The 20771-nt window shown below is 41.0% G+C and overlaps 1 protein-coding gene across 1 annotated transcript; it reads right to left on the bottom strand.

The window, feature by feature from the left end:
- Positions 1-904: 904 nt before the first annotated feature.
- Positions 905-20574, bottom strand: LOC135086151 (uncharacterized). Its single transcript, XM_063980956.1, has 24 exons — positions 20453-20574; positions 19404-19566; positions 18560-18654; positions 17797-17965; positions 17233-17358; positions 16430-16550; positions 15391-15572; positions 14072-14289; positions 13153-13339; positions 11618-11755; positions 11301-11394; positions 10560-10661; positions 9984-10071; positions 8848-8988; positions 8223-8343; positions 7489-7574; positions 6797-7018; positions 6114-6252; positions 5571-5753; positions 4235-4348; positions 3788-3908; positions 3203-3332; positions 2713-2838; positions 905-2015 (listed from the first exon to the last, which is right to left on the bottom strand). The coding sequence occupies exons 1-24, from the start codon at positions 20506-20508 to the stop codon at positions 1844-1846; spliced, it is 3294 nt and encodes a 1097-aa protein (XP_063837026.1). The 5' UTR covers positions 20509-20574; the 3' UTR covers positions 905-1843.
- Between the last annotated feature and the right edge of the window lie 197 nt (positions 20575-20771).

The following is a 20771-nucleotide window of genomic DNA, read 5'->3' as shown; positions in this document are numbered from 1 at the left end:
GCTTTCGAATGGTAAAATAATTTTTTAAAACGGTCCAGAAGTTTTTGAGCCTATTCATTACAACCAAACAAACAAACAAACAAAGTTTTCCTCTTTTTAATATTAGTGTAGATAAAAAAAAATGTCCTACTTACCTTTTTTGTCTAGATACAGTTTCTGTTGCGGCTACAAAAACATTAAATAATAAATTAGTTAAAGTCAAAAACATGTAAATGTCTACGATCACTCTCGCCTTGAAGAGGCCTAGATCTTATTTTAATAATAAAATATACTTACCAATATTAACCAAAATAATAATAAAAAATAACGCACAAAACACATAACCGCTTCTGGCGAACATTGTTGATAAATAGTTTAGTTGCAAACTATGATAAATCTTTTAAAGTAAAAAATATCATTATACAGGGTGTCTCATAAATAATGGATAACCTTGTAGTTCACTATCGATAAGTCACTATGGTCTCTCTAAATATAACATTTTGACCAGGTAAAATATCACGGATTTCGAGATTTTTAAGTTTTTTTTGTATTTTTGAAAATTGCCACCTGCTTTTGGGATGCAAGATTATGAATTATTAAATTTTACCTTTCTCTTTTTTTAATATTTTGGAATTATGTTGAATTCCATGAGAAAAATCACAGGTGGCAATTTTCTAAAAATACTTACATAAAAAATCCTATTTATAGTTGCAGGGTTATTTATCCGTCGTTTTTGGGACACCCTGTATAAAGTGAAGTGAGCGTTAAACGATCCCGTATCATTTGTAACTTTTGTATGTGGGTTCAATTAAATGATACTTAGAGCACTTTCAAAATAATTATTCAAAACTCCAGGTCTAGCGTTTAACTCAGCGAGACTTCAAATAAAGGAATAAAACGTTGACTTTGTTAAATTAAACAACGATTCACTTACATACTGTATATTTAATTAAATAAAAATAATTATTTACATTCATTACCTACACATTATTGATTGCATTAAGACTACACTTATTAATTTGTGCTATTATCAAAATATGGTCTACTATCACTTTTTGAAAGAAAGAACATACAGATTTGTTGTTAAGGAATTTTTTATTTTTGAGTTGTGCAATTCCATTTTTATGGGAAAGTAGTTTTACTTTGATATTTCAATGTACAATGCATGAAGTGGGTTAAACATTTATTGTAATTTAGCACCAAATCATCTCTTTTCGACCTTATTATTAGTGTTTCCCACAGATTCTGGCATCTGTGAGCAAAGATGCCACTCTATGCCCACAGATGGTATGAAGATGGGAGCTCTAATGTCCCACAGATTCTAGCATCTGTCGGCATATGACAGAGATGCCACGCTATCTTAATTAGTGTTTCCCACAAATCCTAGCATGTGATAGAGATGCCACGCTATGCTCACAGATGGCATGAAGATGCGAGCTCTAATGCCCCACAAATTCTAGCATCTTATGAGCAGAGATGCCACGCTATCCTAGTTATTGCCTGCCCCAGCACCCCTAGACAAGTGGAAAAACGTGACGTTTGCAACTTCGAATTTCCTTCACAGAGCGATGTACGAATAACTACAAACAAAAACGCCGGAGCGTAGGGATTTCAAATTACAACTGTCACGTCTTGTCACTTGTCTAGAGTGCAGATGCTATATAAGTTATGTCGACAGGGATGTCTCGATATCCTAGCTAGTGTTTCCCACAGATTCTGGCATCTGTGGGCAAAGATGCCACGCTATGCCCACTGATGGCGTGCAGGAGCGAGCTCTAATGTCTCACAGATTCTAGTCTAGCAACTGTCGACATAATTATGATTCTACATAACATTTGTCGACCGCTATGTTACGCTATCTTAATTAGTGTATCCCACAGATCCTAGCATCTATGGGCAAAGATGCCACGATATGCCCACAGATGGCGTGGAGATGCGAGCTTGGCACCAGGATCAGCATATCCTGGTGTCTGTAATAGACCTGGACGCCTGTGTGAGGCGAGGTGATCTTCACGCCGTTTTTGATTTCGGAGACCCTGGAAAAAAGGCATAGTCAGAATCGTTTGTAAGGAGAAGGTTCAGAAAACTCAGTATTGGTTGGGACAAAATGGGTATCAGTAGTTTCCAAATGCACATTTTACCACACCGAAATCTCAATGTCGAAATCAACAGGGTATAGAAGCTATTAGACTGACATGACGGGACAATCCCACCTCTTTTTGCGCTGCAACACCTGTGTAGCCAAGATCTACAGCTAATAAGCGCTCAACCAGTGAAAGACAAGATAGACATGGGGGAAAGAAACAAAAAATTGGACCCGCAACAAAATTAATCAGAAGAACATAGGAGGAGTTCGAAGTTAAGGTTCGACTTCCCTCCAGTGTAGAGTGGACGACAGGTCACAAAACAAAGGTTTAAGTAACCTTTATGAAAAAGTCGGTTTGACACCAGCAACCACAGTTGTTACAACTTACTTCTAAACCGGGACAAACTTGGTCTTCACTGTTGTTCACCCCAAGCTACCCATCCTTATCGCTTGCGCGTAATTATGTTGCTGTCGAGCTCGCACACTCACTGCGGGCGCCCGTCACACAGTCGCGACAGCAATATAATTATGCGCGAGCGATAAGGATGGGTAGCTTGGGGTCATTGGACAAAATTCTACGTGCTCGCAGACTGGGCTTTACACAGGATTTGCGGCGGTGGGAACGAGAATAGTCCCGTTTGACTTACTTCAAATGGTTGTCCGATTGCGTCATATTGATGAACATGTTCTGCCTCCCCGTCCTCTCCACCGTGACGTAGTACCCCCCCGCGTAAACCTTCAGCCCCCCCTGCTTGAGTTGGGTGATTGCGAACCTGTGGCAGAGTAATTTAAAAACAAGCTTTTTTAATATACTCGTCATTACTGACCAAAGAAGCCCAAACTCGATAGGGCTGTGTCGTTTTATTGGGTACCAGAAGATCTATCTACACATCAGCTCAATTTCATCATAATTGTTTCCCAATTTCCCATGCATGGATTTTCACGAAGACGCGCCCCACCATTCTTCCGCTAATGTTTGAGTGTTATCGGTACACGCTAAATCATCCATGAGTGCACACGCACACTACAATAATGACGCTGGGATTGCTCGGATCAAACTCCCCGCACCCCGCGCGACCGAGACCAAAAATTGGGGGGGCGCGTCTTCGTGGATGAAACGATCTAACTATATATTACCTGGGTTTCTCAGTACAGTCGCCTAGTAGGAGTCGTTCAGTGCATTCGGTGGTGCCTCCGTGGGGTCCGAACCTGAACCACGTCTCGAAATTTTTCTCCGCTGTACCGTTTTGCGACGGCGAGAATTCCTCTGGATAAAACAACATAAAAGATCAATAGAATTTAATTTATGGGCATCGATTTCCACACACAACTATTGCACAGTGGAAAAGCGTTCTATAGCAGTGAAACTTGACGGTATGAAGCTATAAAACAAATATTATTTGCAAAAAGAAAAGTCATTTCTGGGAATAATTGATAATGTTGCTATCTGTCATTATTTTTGTAACTTGTTATGAGCGAGACGGACTATGAACGATACTGCGCGAGCCACGAAAAGAAAATCATCAAAGTCGACTCCGACTCCGACTTTTCTTACAACTTTTTCTCACTGCTGCCACTCCTGTGTAGCCAGGATCTACAGCTTGACCGCCAATAACCCAACCAGTGAAGGTCATGTTTGTCGAAGGAAAGTTAAACTGTCATTGGAACCGCAACGTAATTTATCAGATGAACATAGGAGTTCGAAGGTAAGGATTTACTTACTGTAGTAGTTGTTTATCATCTTCAGATTGGTCCAGGCTTCGAAGAGTCTGTCAAAGCCGAGCGACACAAATTGAATCTTCGCGTCATTATTCACAGCCAACGATGCTATAGCGTTCTTCACCTGGAAATTAACTCATCATCATCATCATCATTTCAGCCACAGGACGTCCACTCCACCACCAAGGAAAACGCAAACGTGGTCACACCAAGCAAACTTGGTGGCGCACTGTAGCAGACGAGGCGAAGAAAATCGGCAAGACTTGGAGCGACATCAAGCGGGAAGCTCAAGACCGAACGCGATGGAGGACTGTTGTGGACGCCCTCTGCCCCATCTAGGGGATATAGGACCTTCAAGTCAAAGTAAGTAATTAATTTCACATTTAATAACCTTACAATACTTAAATTAGTTTAGTACATAATATAGAGCCACCTTGAATATGTACAAACCTCTAAAGTAACGTTGAATTGGGCTAGATCTTCAGAAGTACTGAACAAAGGTTTTTGCCTGAAAGTCTCCGCTTCACACCCCAGACCCAGATTGGCCAACATGTCACTTGGTAACTGAAATTAATACATAAATAAAAAAAATCGATGATCAGAATTTAAGATACATCAGCAGCTTGCTTATTACTGCTCATGTCACTATTGTTCTGGCATTCATCATCTTTTCAGCCACAGGAAGTTCACTTTTAAAACTCATTTATTTTTGCAAGGTAGGCTTTTAAAAAGCACTTTTACACGTCCCAGTATTAACCCTACCACTGCTTCGGGACAATAAATGGGCCAGTGCTGAGAAGAAGCAGCGCAAGAAACTCGTCACTAGTTGAACATAAGTAGTCCAGTCAATAAAGCATTATAGATGGAAAACTGTAGAACACAATTTCTGACTTCAGGACTTTATTTAGACTAGTTAGGAGGTGAACATAGTAAAAGTCCCCGTCCTTAGCCCTTGAGCCGGCGGGGAGAGGGGGGTTTAAAGGTGCCACTTTTCGGTTTTTCGCTTAATCCTCGGAAACTATGCGTCCTAGTGACATGACTACTTTGAACCAAAAAAAGCATATTCAATTTGCTACAGGTGAGATAATCAAGTTGAATGATGAGGAGTCAAAAGTGGCTCTAATTGGTTCGTCTAAATTTACGCACGGTGCAGTCCCCTCCCTGGAACTAGGCTTAACATGCTCCCGCATGTCTATAGTGTTTGCTCAATGTTGATTTAGTCGATTTTCTCCTGAAAAGAACATGTAAGACAAAAATAAAATTTCCAATTTTACAGACCTTCTAGAGCAGATGCCTCAAAAACTATACAAGATATAGAAAAACTTGACGGTCTCACCTGTAGCAAATTGAATAAGCTTTTTTTGGTTCATAGTAGTCATGTCACTAGGACGCATAGTTTCCGAGGATTAAGCGAAAAACCGAAAAGTGGTACCTTTAAACCCCCCTCTCCCCGCCGGCTCAAGAGCTAAGGGCGGGGACTTTTGCTATGTTCACCACCTAACTAGGCTAAATAAAGTCCCGAGGTCAGAAATTGTGTTCCACGGATTTCTCTCTACACCGTCGTTAAGGCATTCATTGACTGGACTAAAGCCTCTCCCATTGATTCGCAGATTGGTCAGTTGGTAGTTAGTGTCCTTTAGTATCTATAGGGCATTTTCGGCAGTAGATACCTGTTATCGCATTAACTAAGGTGCCTACTATTGCATTAACTTTAATATGATCTTGTTTACTTGTTTAAAGTGTTATATTTGCAACAAATAATTAGTTTAATTAAAAAAACACTTACATTTTTGTTAGTAATCTTCAAGTTGAGGAGTTTCCCCAAGGAGTATTTATTGTCACTGTATTCCACCTTCAGGACCCTGGCCTTGGATGACGTCACGAAGTTGACGGCGAAGCTGCCGGCGTAGCTGGTGCCTTGAGGCATGTTCTTGGCGTAGATATTGAAGTCCTGGTTCTCTATTAACAGCTGAAAATAATTTATTTTCTTTATTTGGAGAGCAAAAATAATGAAACAGCTCAATCACAGATCACAGAAATGTGACAAGGGCGCGGGGCTAAGGTTATTTTGATTTCTTTGTGTGTGTGAATTTCTGATGCGACACTGAGTTTCGAATTCAGCGCATTACTTAGTTGGCATCTCTCTATATCTCCATGAGATCAAATCATCACTAGATGCTGTCCATTCGTTTCAGCCAAATGACGTCTACTGCTGGACAAAGGCCTCCCCTGGGTTTTCACAACTACTGAACGAATAAGTGTTTCCTCCTCTCTGCTCCGCTCTGCTCCACCTTAGTGGAAACCGAGCCTTATTCTCTTCTTAACTTACCCTCCAGTTAGATCCTGGTGACTTAGGCCTGGATCCATTAGCAACCAGTCTCGTAGTGACTTTGTCGTCCAAATTGTTTATTTCGAACTCCGCATCCAGTTTGAAGATGGTATCATCTTCTGGAGCTTCGACGTCTTGTCTGGAATCAAAAATATACATAAACAGGCCGTCGGTCTGTCACAGAAAATTTTATTCGCTAAATAGATAAAATTACGTTTTATGTCTTTAGTATGAGCAATGAATGATGTTGTTTACTTTTGCAGGTTTTTTAAGAAGTTACCCACACCAATGTCATTTCATATCTCTTCCCTTATTTGCATCCCCTCATCATCATCATCATCATTTCAGCCATAGGACGTCCACTGCTGAACATTGGCCTCCCGCAATGATTTCCATGTTGCCCGCTTGGTAGCGGCCTGCGTCCAGCGCCTTCCTGCTACTTTTATGATGTCGGTCCATCTTGTGGGTGGACGTCCCACTTCGTCATTTTATTTCTTATAAACTATTTATTTTTTGCAAAAGTAAGATAATAAAATATTATTTCTGCCTACGCATTACCTATTTGTATTTCACAATATATCTATGATTAATTTTAAATTTCAATAGATAAAAAAATACAAAGCTCATCAGAACGTGTTCAGTGCGCTCAATAGTTGACGATGTAAAATGATATAAATCCTTACCTATAATACTTCAAAAGCAGCGTCAGTTTCAACTGCTCCTGCTGCCCTGATAGGAACCCAACGACTGATGGTGCGTCGTCTACCACCAGGGTGGCCAAGAGCCCCTTATCATCCCCCAAGGTCTTGGGAGGGTAGATGACGCCGCAAGACTTGGAGGGTGAGGAGACAAGGATAGGGAAACTGTTGAGGATCAATCTGGAGGAGCGCAGGGAATTGAGGAAGCTGAAAAAGAAGTTATAATTTTCAGTTATATGTCATAGCAGACTTATCAACTAGGGATCAACACCGTATCGCCTTTCGCGCGCTGTCATCGCATTTCGCGCGCTGTCATCGCATTTCGCGCGCTGTCAACCGCGAGGCGAGGCGTTTACATTACAGTGCGGATAAGTGTGCGTTGCAATGGAGTTTCATTTATAAAAATTTTGCTGCGTTAATGCACTCCATACAAAGAATACTGACCGCCTCGAGTTGATACGGTTACGATCCCTTTCCAAGTTAATAAGTGTGCTACGTCCTTAATGTGCAAACTACACGAAGCCAAAATCCAAACGAAAAAGGTTTTTTTTTTCAAGAAGGTTTGCTTTTTGAAGTTTTGAGATGCAGAACTAAATAATAATATGACAGGCTTGGGGTTTGTATGAGATTTTGAAAATCTCAATCTTTTTATTATTGCCTAAACTTTAAGAACTTACTCGTAGAAACTGGTGGTGAAGAGATCCTCGAATCCCAACCCTGCAGCGGAGTGGTCGCAGTCGAAATATATGCTCGATTCGTTCACCTGCGAATGGAGTTCATGTTCAAAATTAAATAAATTGTTTTAACGATTACATTATGTAAATTAGGCTACTTTCGCTTAATAGTTAAGACAAACGAAAGAACCACTTGCCAATGGCGTCAACTGGTGAGAGCATTTATCGTTACAGCCGAAAGACGTCCACTGCTGGACAAAGGCCTCCCCCAAGGTTTTCCACAAAGACCGGTCCTGCGCCGCCCGCATCCAGGCACCTCCCGCGACCTTCACCAGATCGTTGGTCCACCTAGTGAGAAGCCTGCCCACACTACGTCTTCCGGCCCATTGTGCCATATCTTTTGAATGTTTTTTTCTTTTTCTTTCCTTGTCTTGTGTGGTACAATAAGGTGTATTCTATCTATTTATTATTATCTATGAAGGAAGTGGCAATGGACAGGGCACATAGTACGCAGAACTGATGGCTGATGAGGCAGCAAGGTTCTGGAATGGAGGCCACGTACCGGAAAGCGCAGCGTGGGACGTCCACCCACAAGGTGGACCGACGACCTGATAAAAGTAGCAGGAAGGCGCTGGATGCAGGCCGCTACCAACCGTGCGATTTGGAAGTCATTGGGAGAGGCCTATGTTCAGCAGTGGACGTCCTGTGGCTGTAATGATGATGATGATGAAGTTTACCTCATAATCATGCCCGTCGCGTTTCAAAGTGAAAGCATCCACAGTCCCATTGGCTCGCTTCTCCACTTGTACTCTTGTGTGCATCACTATACCACCGCGTTGCAGGTTTGGAGATATAAAGCTGGATAAAATTATTTAATTTAGAACAAACATTGTTTTTATAACAAATCTAACCTTACGGCTGGAAAGTTCGGTAACATAGATGACGTCACGCTATCTCACAAAGTAAATTGAGGAGTGGAATAAAATTTACGTACAGTTGGACTAGGTGCCATAAATTTTTGTAGGCACTTTACACCTTCGTTATGAATGGCACTCCATCATAAAACCTTTTGAAAAGCATAAAACTCATAAACCTAATTTTATTTTTACAAATAGGCTTTTAAAAAGCACTTTTACACGTCATAGTATTAACCCTACCACTGCTTCAGGACAATAAATGGCCAGTGCTGAGAAGAAGCAGAAACTCAGTCACTAAACTTGATTGCAAAAACTTGATTTTAATGTATGCTCGTCATTAGATGTGAAAGTTGCTTGAATACTTTAGTCTGAAAGATGCGCATTATTTCGAAAAACATAGCACCTCTTCAAACACTGGCTATGTAAGTGTTGTTTTACTACTTACTTGACCACTCCAGTGGGTCCAGCAGTGACGTTGAACTTGATGGGCAAGTGAGCTACCGTGGAGGTCTGCACTCGCATCGTGTGCTCAGATTGGAAGAACGCGCCGAAAGATGATAAGGATGTCAGGGTTACGCCTTGATACCTATAAATTCATGATTATCATCATCAGATCATCAGATAGCCACGATAGCCGAACGGTGAAGGGGTCGGAGTGGCCGACTCGAGATCCGAGGAACGTGGGTTCGAATCCCACCGCCGCTCGACTATTGAGGTGAGGCCACTCGTAACACAAGCTTATTTAGCTTAACACGAGGGGCTAATAAATAAATAAATAATAAATAAATATCCTTGGACATTTTACACTGCGCCTCTAGTCCCAAACTAAGCAAAGCTTGTACTATGGGTACTAGACAACGGATATAAACATACTTATATACTTTTTTTTTGTAAATACATACATATTATACATAGCTAATGGGACTATTAGTAATTTGGACAATACAAATTGCTCATAATCTTTTAAAAAAAATAATTAAAAAATTAAAGGACGTAGCGCACTTATCAACGCGGAAAGGGATCGTACCCGTATCAACTCGAGGCGGTCAGTATTCTTTGTATGAAGCTGCAACGCACACTTATCCGCACCGTAAAGCCGTAAAGCGGTTGACAGCGCGCGAAATACGATGGCAGCTTAGCAAAGGCGATATGGTGTTGATCGATGAATAGTGTTTTCTTTGTCTTTTCAGAATGATTTATAATGCGTACTGTATGGCTATTAAGGTTTATAATAGGTTGGACGAAGAAATGAAAACTTTGCCGTTAAATGTTTTTAAAGGAAAATTAAAATCATGGCTGATTGGTAAGGGTTTTTACACCATTAAGGAATACTTTGATGCTTTTAAGTTTCAGTAGTATGTACCCACATGTTTCCTGTTTTGTTGCATGTATCTATTAAATTGCGTAAATTAAGTAGTTGTAAGCTATTTGCATGCCAGTTGTGGTGATTTGTGCGAACTAATTTTATATTGACATCTGCTGTACCGCTTATCAAGCAAATAAATGAATTTTGATTTGATTTGATTTGATTTTATTATCCAATAAGTATCGAAAAAATACCGTTTTCCTCAGCAGACTTACCTTATGTGCAGATCCGTCGATGGTGTTGTCAGGTTTCCTCGGATTGAAGTGAACGATAGTGTAGTCGTTTGTAGTTTCACTGGTATACCTATTAATTGAAAAACAGTAATTACCTATTAACTTTAATTAATACAGACACGAAATTTGTCCCATTTAGATAATTCATCACATGATGTTATTTTAAGTTTTGTTTAAGTAATTTGTGCCCAATAAACCTTTCGTCTTCCTTTCCATAATGTAAGTATTTAGTTGTATTAGAAGCTATCAGCAATACACTTTACTTGGTCACGTAAAAAGTGCGGTGCGGTGGTCAAAATAGGAACTAACTTTTTCAGTACTATTTTATGTGTTCCGTGGAGACAAGCAGCGCCACCCTTCAGCGCTCTTTTTAAATAATGAAAATTATACTTAATCAAGCAATTAATAATAAAACTTGGGAAAATATTTACACTTTCCCTAGCCTAACATAAAAATACCAGTACTAATGCTACTTTCATTTTACCAAACACTCCCAAACGCTAAACGTACAAAATGACGGTGTAACAGCGAAAAATGGGGGTAATACGGAACACTTACCGAGCTCGTTTGGGAAAATCAACTCCTTATGCGTCGGGCAGTAGACGAGCTGCTGATTGATGTGGCTGCCGAGTCGTAAAAATTCGTTTACTGACTTGGCCACTGGAAGAAAATAAAGATTTAGTAAAAGCCTCTTTCCCACGGCAATCCAGTCCAGTTTTGCGGGACCCAGTAATGCTGGAAAATAGCTTTTTTACGGGATATTGCAAACGGGATGTACATGTACGTTCACATGTTAAAACACATTATACTACTAAACGTTATCCTGCATAAAAAACCGATCCTGCAATAAAAGGGATCTTTTATAATTTCCAGCAACTAAACTCTTTTTAGTAGGCAAGCTAATGAGGGTTTTCGAATGAAAAATCCGCCAGATGGCAATACGTAGACGCGAGGTCCAAATGCTGCATGATTGGTTATTTTTGACATGACATTGACAGATATGTCAAAATCCACCAATCACGCAGCAGTCAGACCCCACATCCACGTCCCGCCATCTAGCGGATCTTTTATTCGCGAAAACCCTCATTGATAAAATAATGCATTCATTTCTTTTTATTTAAAATATGATTTACAAAGAAGTTAAAAGTATTTTTTAGAGAAAGAGTGCATTATTTTAAAATATATTGGTTAATTAATAAATTGGTTGTCAATTTGTATCAAAATAGTCGTCTATTGGAATGGAACATCTTTATGTTACAGTCCATATTATGTATCTAAAAGATCATCCAAAATACTTACATTCCAGCAAGTTCCAGCTGTCAAACCTAGTTTGATTCATGTGCGAGACGAAAATAGCTTTCTCTTGGATTTTGACTACGAAATCTATGTGCACCTGTAAAAACAATTATTTTCAATTAACATTTATTTTGTAACACCATAGAAATACATAAAAGACTAGCAACACACTTGCTTTGGTTCTTTGGTTTTTTAGTTCTGAAGGATGCCAATAGATGGCGTTGTATGTCACTTACATCGCGGTGTAAGTTTTCTCTCGCCCCCTTTTAAGGTTTTTGGCGAATTGTTGCAGGTTTTTCATGTTTTCAAAATACCCTCACCTCTTCCGAAGACTTTGTGGCCCACACCTTGAACTCTTTCAGGAGTTCCACCAGCTTCTCCATCTTCAGCTCATCCTCGTTGAAGTTGTGCATCCTCTTGTATATGTTGGAGGCTACGCCTTCTGCTGAGATGTAGACCTGCAGGAAAAATGACATTTTTAATAAGTTTATACAAGACCAAGCGAATTTCGTACCGCCTGTGTCCATCAGAAATAATGTAGGATTCTAATGACGAAAGACTATAGGTAGTTGGTTAGATTGGAGATAGGATGAATCCAACTTAGGATTGAAGCTAATTAGTTTTCTAAAGGTCATAGCAGACTTATCAACTCGGAAAGGGATTAACACCGCATCGCCTTCAACCGCGAGACGAGGCATTTAAAGAAAGAAAGAAAGAAAGAAAGAAACATTTATTGCCATGGACATCACAAATGACAAAAGAGGTAAAATGAAAAAAAAAAGCAAATATGACAGAGGTGACATAAAACATACAATGAATGAGCAAGTAAACTAAGCAGTGCCACCCTATCGCACAGCGATGCCCATCGCAATGGGACCCCACTCAGCATATGCCGTGGCCCCCGGTGAGGGAAGCCACGACGCTGGTTTTCAGTGTGCCCCATGCCGAGTGAGAGTCACGGACACTAACCTATACTGCATAAAATATACATACATAAATAATAATAATAGTGCGCGTATAAATTTAAGTGTAAATACAGACGTAGTAGAAAATAACAATATACGATATAGACGAAGTAGAAAAGATGTGATAAGATATTTATAAATAAATAAAAAGATAAAATAAATTTACGTAGGTACACGTGCGTTGCAGTATGGAATTTCATACAAAGAATACTGACCGCCTCGAGTTGATACGCTTACGAACCCTTTCCTGGTTGATAAGTGAGCTACGCCTTTAAATGAGCCAGTGCTGAGAGAAACCAACGCAAGCTCAGTCACTATTCGACTCAGTCCTTGACGCTTTCATTTATAATAGTTCTAAACTAAGGCCGCTTTCACATTAGGGCGTGAGAAGCGCGACAGCAGCGCGGCAGCGGCGTTTTTATAATGTGAAGGCAGGCATCCGCTGTCATATAGTATGAAATTATCGGCAGCGCGTCTGTAGCGCGTTTGTCGCGCTACTAAGTCGCCTAAAATAAAAAATACCCTTATGTCCAAACTACTACAAGGTTCGAGACTATATTGATGACAAGGATGCGTGGTCAGTTCAGTCTGCACATATTCGATGTACTTAAATTTGACTATTCTTACCGTTAGATAATTCCTGGCAATAAGTGGTGACTGAGTTTGTTCCGGCGTTTCTTCTCAGCACTTGCCATTATGTTTGTCTCGAAGCTCTGGTAGGGCCCAAAAGATAAGGAGACATGTAAAGTGCCCCATAAGGGCTACCTTTTCTTTTTTTTTTTTTTTCTATTGACGTTCATAAGTGCTACTTGTGGTCTAAACTGAATAAATATTTTTGATTTTGATTTTTTGATTTTGAAATGTGAAAACGTTCTACAATCATGACTTACAGAAACTCTATTTCCTCCCACCGACAGCCTCAGACCAGCGAAGTTGGGCAGTTCTCCAGGGTTCCCAGTGGACAGCAGGTGGAGGGTGGACGACTGGTCGGCGGAGCTGATGATGAGGTTGTTGACCGACCAGAAGTCGGTGTTGAGGTAGTACTTCAGGCCTGATACTGCTGGGACGTACATTGAGCTGAGTGGGAGACAAAGTTTGGTGAATCAGAGTGCATCTTATGTTGTTTGTAAGAAATGTATTAAGAAAATCCTAGTAAAAAGGATGTTGTACAGTTCATCTTCATCATAATCATTCCAGCCATAGGACCTCCACTGCTGAACATAGGCCTCCCCCAATGCTTTTCATGTTGATTGGTAGCGGCCTGCGTCCAGCGCTTCCCTGCTACCTTTATGATGAGGAGATCCGTAAACGAACTAAAGTCGCTGACATAGCCCAACGGATTAATTAGCAAGCTGAAGTGGCAATGGGCAGGGTACATAGTACGCAGAACTGACGGCCGATGGGGCAGCAAGGTTCTGGAATGGAAGCCGCGTACCGGAAAACGCAGCGTGAGACGTCCATCCACAAGGTTGTACAGCTAATAATTTATTTTAATTAGCTCAATCGAGTTGTAGGTAATATCATTTTTTCAGTGGTTTACGCATAACGCTCATAAGAGGCTTATCAATTCGGAAAGGAATTAACACCGTATCGCCTTTCGCGCGCTGTCAACCGCGATGCGAGGCGTTTACGTTACGGTGCGGATAAGAATGCGTTGCAGTATGGAGTTTCATAGAAATAATACTGACCGCCTCAAGTTGATACTGTTACGATCCGTTTCCGGGTTGATAAGTGTGCTTCGTCCTTTATCCTTTATGCATAAAACGCAGTTACTTTCACATAATAAATTGTATTTAAACATCAACTTACGCCAACTTATATCCATCGAAGTTTTTATTCAACTCTAAACTCTTAATAGCCATGTACCAAAACCGATACAGAGTCTCATCTCTGACTAAATATCTTTGGATAGTCAAGAAATCATTCTGAGTAATCGCTGTTGATGTCAGAAAGACGTGGACGGCCGCCATTTTGATTTGCAGGTCTTCGGTGGAGTTGGTCAGGATCGGGAGAAGCAGGTCTACTATCTGTAAAATAATTCATAATTATATGTCTAGAACATACCTCAGTCAGTGCCTGAGGGATGGGAGCGGCACGGGAGGGGTGACATTGACATTTATGACGTGACAGAGCATATAAATTTGAAGGAGATCAGTGGGTCTAGTCAAAATGCCATCGCTAACCAAGGAAGCTTTCGATAATTTCAGTCGCCGCGTCACTAGTAATTCGTTTCGATCGTAAAATGGCAGCCAAAATGCACATTGAACCACGATCGACGTGGCGTTTTGTAGTTCATTCAAAATCGAATAAAAGTTAGAAAATGTCTATGACTTTGCGATTGTTTCTTCGGAACAGGCTAAGGTCAAAGACTAGTGGTATACTTTTTTTTACCAATTGTCAAATTAAAAAAAAAGTTAAATATCAATTATTATCAGTGGGTCTAGACAAAGTGCAAATTATAATCGCAAACCAGTCGAAAAGTGGTCGAAAAGCCCCTTTTTTGTATGGAGTTTTGACGGATTCGATTTGCGATTCGATCAAAAAGTGCGTTTTGTCTAGGGGGGCTGTCTGAAAACTTTACTTTTTTTTGGTTTTCGATCGAATCGAAGCTTATCACCGGGGTTTTGGTAATCGCAATGAAAATGGCGGGTGTTTCGATTCGATTTTGATTGATTGATTGATGCATGTTGGCTAAGCCTTTGTATGGCAAATTTCAATCCAGTCTTTCGATTATCGATAGGTAAGGCTTTGCGATTTGATTTTTTGCCGTTTGGCTAAGCCTTTTTTGTTATCGACCACTTTTGCGATTTGTTTATTTGTTTGAGACTGGTTTGCGATTTTATTAAAGTGCATTTTGACTAGACCCACTGAAGTCCCGTAGACGTTTAACAAAAACTCCCTCTCGTGCCGCTCCCATATCTCAGGCACTGTCTGAGTTAAACACTAGACTTATAGATAGAGATACTTATAGATATAGGTAGAGACAAGATATGGGACTATTTCCACCTCTCGTTCCCACCGCTGCAACTCCTGTGTAGCCAGGATCTACAGCTTGACCGCCAATAACCAACCAGTGAAGGCCAAGATTGTCCCGGGGAAAGTTTAACTGTAACCGGACAGATACGTACCCGAACTTGTCCATCAGTATAGTACTGGTTGTCGATGTAGTTGGTAGAGAATGCAGCCCATAACCTTTCGTTTCGTTTCTTGGAGGTGTCAGTGAATATTTCCATCGTGTATTTCTGCGCCCAGAAGCCTATGTTGCTGATGCCTTGCAGCCAGATCAGTCGGTCCATGTAGTGGGGACAATCTAAAATGCAGGTTATAGATCGTTTCATCCACGAAGACACGCCCCACCATTCTTCCGCTAATGTTTGAGTGTTATCGGTACACGCTAAATCATCCATGAGTGCACACGCACACAACAATAATGACGCTCGGATTGCTCGGAACAAACTCTCCGCACCCCGCGCGACCGAGACCAAAAATTGCTGGGGCGAAAAAAATAACACAGAGCGGGATAAAATAACGTCCAATCATAAAACAAAATGCACCACTTCCCGGATTTGTCGAACAAATCTTTGAGTCTTTAACAAAAAGTCTTTAAAAGTCATTAACAATCTGTCTTTGTTTTATAAGAAAACAACTTCATCATCATCATCATCTCAGCCATAGGACGTCAACTACTGAACATATGCCTCCAACAATGCTTTCCATGTTGCCTGGTTGGTAGCGGCCGGCGTCCAGTGCCTTCCTGCTACCTTTATAATGTCGTCGGACCACCTTGTGGGTAAAAACAACTTGTAACGGGACCATTCCCACCGCTGCAACTCCTGTGTAGCCAGGATTTACAGCTTGACCGCCAATAACCCAACCAGTGAAGGTCAAGTTTGTCCCGGGGGAAAGTTAAACTGTCATTGGACCCGCAACGAAATTAATCAGAAGAACATAAAACTTGTGATAAGTGAAAACAGTTTAGAAGTGAGTCTAATGACAGATATTGTCCCGACACAGTAGTAAGGTTAAAATTCTACTGGGATGTGAGAAAAAGTCTACGTAATTCAAAAAACTAACGACTTTTCGAGACGCATAATGGAGTTACTGTATACTTTTGTTTTGATTTGATTAGGTTTTTCAGCAGAATGCCAGCTCTTGTTTGGAACTCACCACTGTACATCCTGACGTATTTCACCACCATATTGTCGAAGTAATCGTCCCCTACTTTCCCATCCCTCTTGGTCTGATGCAGGAGGGTAGAGAAGCTAAGGATAGCCGAGTGTCTGATTTCCTGGAGAAATAAGTAGAAAAATTAAAAACAAGAGCAAATGTTTGGACTAGCACTTTGTTAAGGTGATCTAAAATCAAAGTAATAAGATCTACTTATTTAGTAGAGACAATTGTTCTAAAATTATCAACTTATTTCTTTAAAGAAGCTTGTCATGATGTTTATGTCCTAAAAGTAGGTCGTGAAAAAAAAACTAATTATGTTTTATGACACCTTTTAAGACGGCGGGTCCGGGTGCTCAGTGGTTAGAGGGGGGCTCAGTGACCACTGAGCACCTTGTTAGGAGCTAATATCATCACCACTGAGGTACCGACTAGGATCTATCGATATATTTTATTACTAACTCCCGATTCGACCAAACTTTTATTCGAGAATAACTCCTGGTATAACTGACACATTGACAGTTTCAGTATGGGAAATACATAAATTATTATGTCAAAACGGACGATTTATTCTGAGATTAATATTTACTCTTGGTTGGTCAAATCCACCCTAAATGTACTACAATTTACTTTACTTATGCGCCACTACCACTACCTACACACACACCCCTAATAATTTTAATATTTTCAGAAGCGCAGTTGCAGCGCCACAGTACGTTGCATTTTTCACCGTGGCACAACAGTAGTCCTTTCTCACGCCTCTAATTTGAACCCTATATTTAAAATAATAAAGACTACCCCACCTGTGGGAAGTCCAGTCCCAATTTGGTGAACGGCTCCAGCTCTTGCAACAACTCTTGGGTGTAGTTTGCTCCAGTGAACGGCAGCTTTCTGATCATTGCAATCAGCGCGGAATCTTCTATTTTCTCCTGTGAAAAGAATAAAATAAGAGGCAGGTGAACAAAATGGAATAATCCTCACAAAGGCAACTGAGTTTCTTTCGCCACCTTTTCAACATCAGAATAATTATGTTGTCCTGAAGTGGTGGTAAAGCAAGCATTAAGGGACATGTACTTACGTGTATAAGTGCAGTACGACAATGAGTCAGACCTTCAGCCTAAGAAGCAAGAGAGCCGAAGTCGAAGTGACGCGGTCAAGCGTCAAGTATGACACGGAGAGCTGTCAAGACTTCCGCTGTGGAATCATAACAGTTACCCAGGGGCATTTCAAGAAGAGGACCTTTGAAGTAAGACGACCTTTTAGCTGTCAACCCGCACAACGTCTCCGCGTTCGCCCCGTCCGTACCAGAGCGTCTATATGACGTCACGGCAGCCAGGTGCGCAGTTGACGCAGTTGATTGAACCTACCTTCTCCTCAATGACTAAGTGCTTCACAAATCTGACTGAAGCATCTGAGCCAGCGTACGGAAGCATCTCCAGGAATATATTTCTAGAAGTCTCCAGCTCGTAGCTAGTTCCCAAGACCAGGTCCTCGAAGATTCTCTTCAGGGTTGTGTAGTTCAGTTGGGATATAGTGCTGTAAGAGAGACAGTAATGTGATCCATAATTTAATGGGCCGTAAAGGCATTTTTTTAGGAAATCCGACAAACAAGATTATAGACCGATAGAGAATTAAATTCTGAGTAAAACTGTATAGATTGTTTCATTTACGAAGACGCGCCCCACCAATTTTTGGTCGAGGGAAGCGCGAGGTGCGGGGTGATCCGAGCAATTCAAGCGTCATTATTGTAGTGTGCGTGTGCACTCATGGATGATTTAGCGTAACACCGATAACACTCAAACATTAGCGGAAGAATGGTGGGGCGCGTCTTCGTGGGTGAAACGATCTTACATTTTCGGTATTTTGTCCTTTACGCCCTTTGATGAGCCCAGATGCACCAGAAGTATCGATATAGTTTTCACACTATCTTTTTCACGTTCTTCAATCAAAAACTTTATTAATCATCATCATCCGATCATTTAGACTCCACTGCAAGAGCACCTTCTCTAATTTATCAGAGGTAAGAGGATTTGGTCTGCTCTCTCCACGCTGGCCAGACGGATTGTGGAGGTTGATGATGATAATGATGATTTGTATTTATGTTGATCAACAGTTGAATGAATAACTTACCTCAGTAGATTTATGAAATCAAGGCTGTGAATCATTGATGAGTTTCTCACTATGTTGTCAGCGTCAATTCCTTTTTTGGCAATCTTTAATAATATCTGTAACAAACGTAATAATGGTAGAATTAGAGAAAAATATTTATTTATTATCACATAGGTACATACAAACAATAAAAAAAAAGCTTCACGGATTCCTCAAGTAGGTACAAAGGATGCCGGAATACAGAAATGTAGTTATGGTGACAGACAGATAAAATGGTGGTACTAGCTAGCCAGGTGGACTAAGAATAACCCAAACCAGAAGGCCTAGGATGTGAGCCGCGATAACCGTTTATCACGCCATTTTATCGATTTTACACGATAAGTCCATACATTTGTCGTCTAAAATCTGCGATAAGATTTTATCACGGTGCGCAACCTAGTCCGGCAGGTCGAGCAATAAATTTTGCTCCCACAGGGGATCGAACCCAGGACCTCTGGGTTTGAAGCAAGTGGTCAGACCACAAAGGCTAAAAGGTCGTCTTAAGAGCTTACATACGAACGAATTTATGTCGGCGACTGCTTGAGATAATAGAGTAGGCGACGGTCAGCGACTGTCGGCGACAGTTTACAACTTGCGCCTTTCGCTGTCATGACATGTTCACTCTGAGTATACGTTAGTGACTGCCCGTCATCGAGTGTCGCGATGCATCGGCAACTGCCGGCGACCATCGACGGTATTCGCGATGCATCGGCAACGGTCGTCTAATTTGAATATCTGTCGTTGGCGATCGGCGACTGCTTGCGAATTAAGTCGGCGACAGTCGCCGATAAACCTAGATACTGTCGCACGTCTATGAGCTCCTTACCTCAAAGGTCCTGTTCTTCAAATGCCCCTGGGTGACAGTCATGATGCCACAGAGGGAGTCTTGACAGCTCTCCCTGTCATACTTGACGCTTGACCTGGTCACTTCCAGGTTCTCCGGCTTCTTAGGCTGTAGGTCTGGCTCATTGTCGTACTGTATTGTCAACCTGGAATTGACAATATAAGATTTCAATTCCTGTACTGTTACTGTTGTGATGACTATGAATGGACAATGGTTGTTTGTTGTCACAATAGAAAATTTGTTATTAATTTGCTTAAATAAACGACAAGAAAGATGTCTTTCGACAAAAGCTAGTGGCTAACTTTTTTTTTTCATATCGTTATTTTTAATTTTTAACTACGCAAATGAATAAAATAATATTTTCTCCCCTGATAGCCAGCAAACAATTCATTGTCAATATTACAGTTCTTTGCCAAAGTTATTCGTGCTTAGGGTACTTGGTTTAGGGAGGGTACCCAATTGAGATGATTAAAAACTACTCAGGGTGGATTCGACCAAACAAGAGTAACGCCCGTATTCACAAACGATGCTTGTTTATGTGAAGCAGCAAATCGAACGCACAGCGTTGAATACTAGAGCTCTGTGATTGGTTCGTGTATTACCCTGTGCGGCCACGCGCACTGTGAGACCTCGTAGTAATGTTTTTGAATACGGCTGTAAATATTAATCGCAGAATAAATCGTCAGTTAGTCGACGTTTTGACATATTTCCCATACTCAAACTGTCAATGTGCCAGTTATACCAGGAGTTATTCTCGAATAAAAGTTCGGTCGAATCGGGCCTCAATTTATCAGTTATAAGGGCAAGAATTAAGTGTTTTTTTTACGAAATTGTTAATTTCGACGAAAATGTTGAAAATTTTGACGGGTTCATCCAGTGTCTAAGTAGCTCAGTTGGAAGAGCAGTCGCCTGGCACAGCGGATGGTTGTGGGTTCAATTCCCGCCTTAGGCAGTACGATTTTTCAAGTTATTTATAATTTTAAATTGTTAATAACCCTATCTGCTATTTCAATTGCAATTGCAATACTCACTCAGTTAGCACCTTCAGTTCTGTGTCGTCCAGCTTGTATACTATGAATTCTGACATAGATATATCTGTCAGACCGGTTCTGTCATTCAATCCGTACTCCCTCTCAGTGGAAACTGAAGTTGTGTCGGGCTGGAAACGTAAGTTTCTGAAATTAGTATCATCATCATCATCATTTTAGCCATAGGACGTCCACTGCTGAACATAGGCCTCCCCCAATGGTTTTCACAGTGGCGGGTTGGTGGCGGCCTACGGGACTATTCCCACCTCTCGTTCCCACCGCTGCAACTCCTGTGTAGCCAGGATCTACAGCTTGACCGCCA

This window comes from Ostrinia nubilalis, chromosome 30, assembly GCF_963855985.1.
Source record: "Ostrinia nubilalis chromosome 30, ilOstNubi1.1, whole genome shotgun sequence".
Taxonomy (NCBI): domain Eukaryota; kingdom Metazoa; phylum Arthropoda; class Insecta; order Lepidoptera; family Crambidae; genus Ostrinia; species Ostrinia nubilalis.
This window is presented reverse-complemented; position numbering and strand designations above follow the sequence as displayed.

Coding starts and splice junctions, on each gene's coding strand:
- LOC135086151 (XM_063980956.1), bottom strand. CDS start 20,508: ATGTCAGAATTCATAGTATACAAGCTGGACGACACAGAACTGAAGGTG. Junction 18,655..19,403: donor TGAAGAACAGGACCTTTGAG/GTAAGGAGCTCA, acceptor CGTTTGTTACAG/ATATTATTAAAGATTGCCAA. Junction 11,756..13,152: donor TGGGAGGAAATAGAGTTTCT/GTAAGTCATGAT, acceptor TTTTTCCTGCAG/GTCTACATCTCAGCAGAAGG.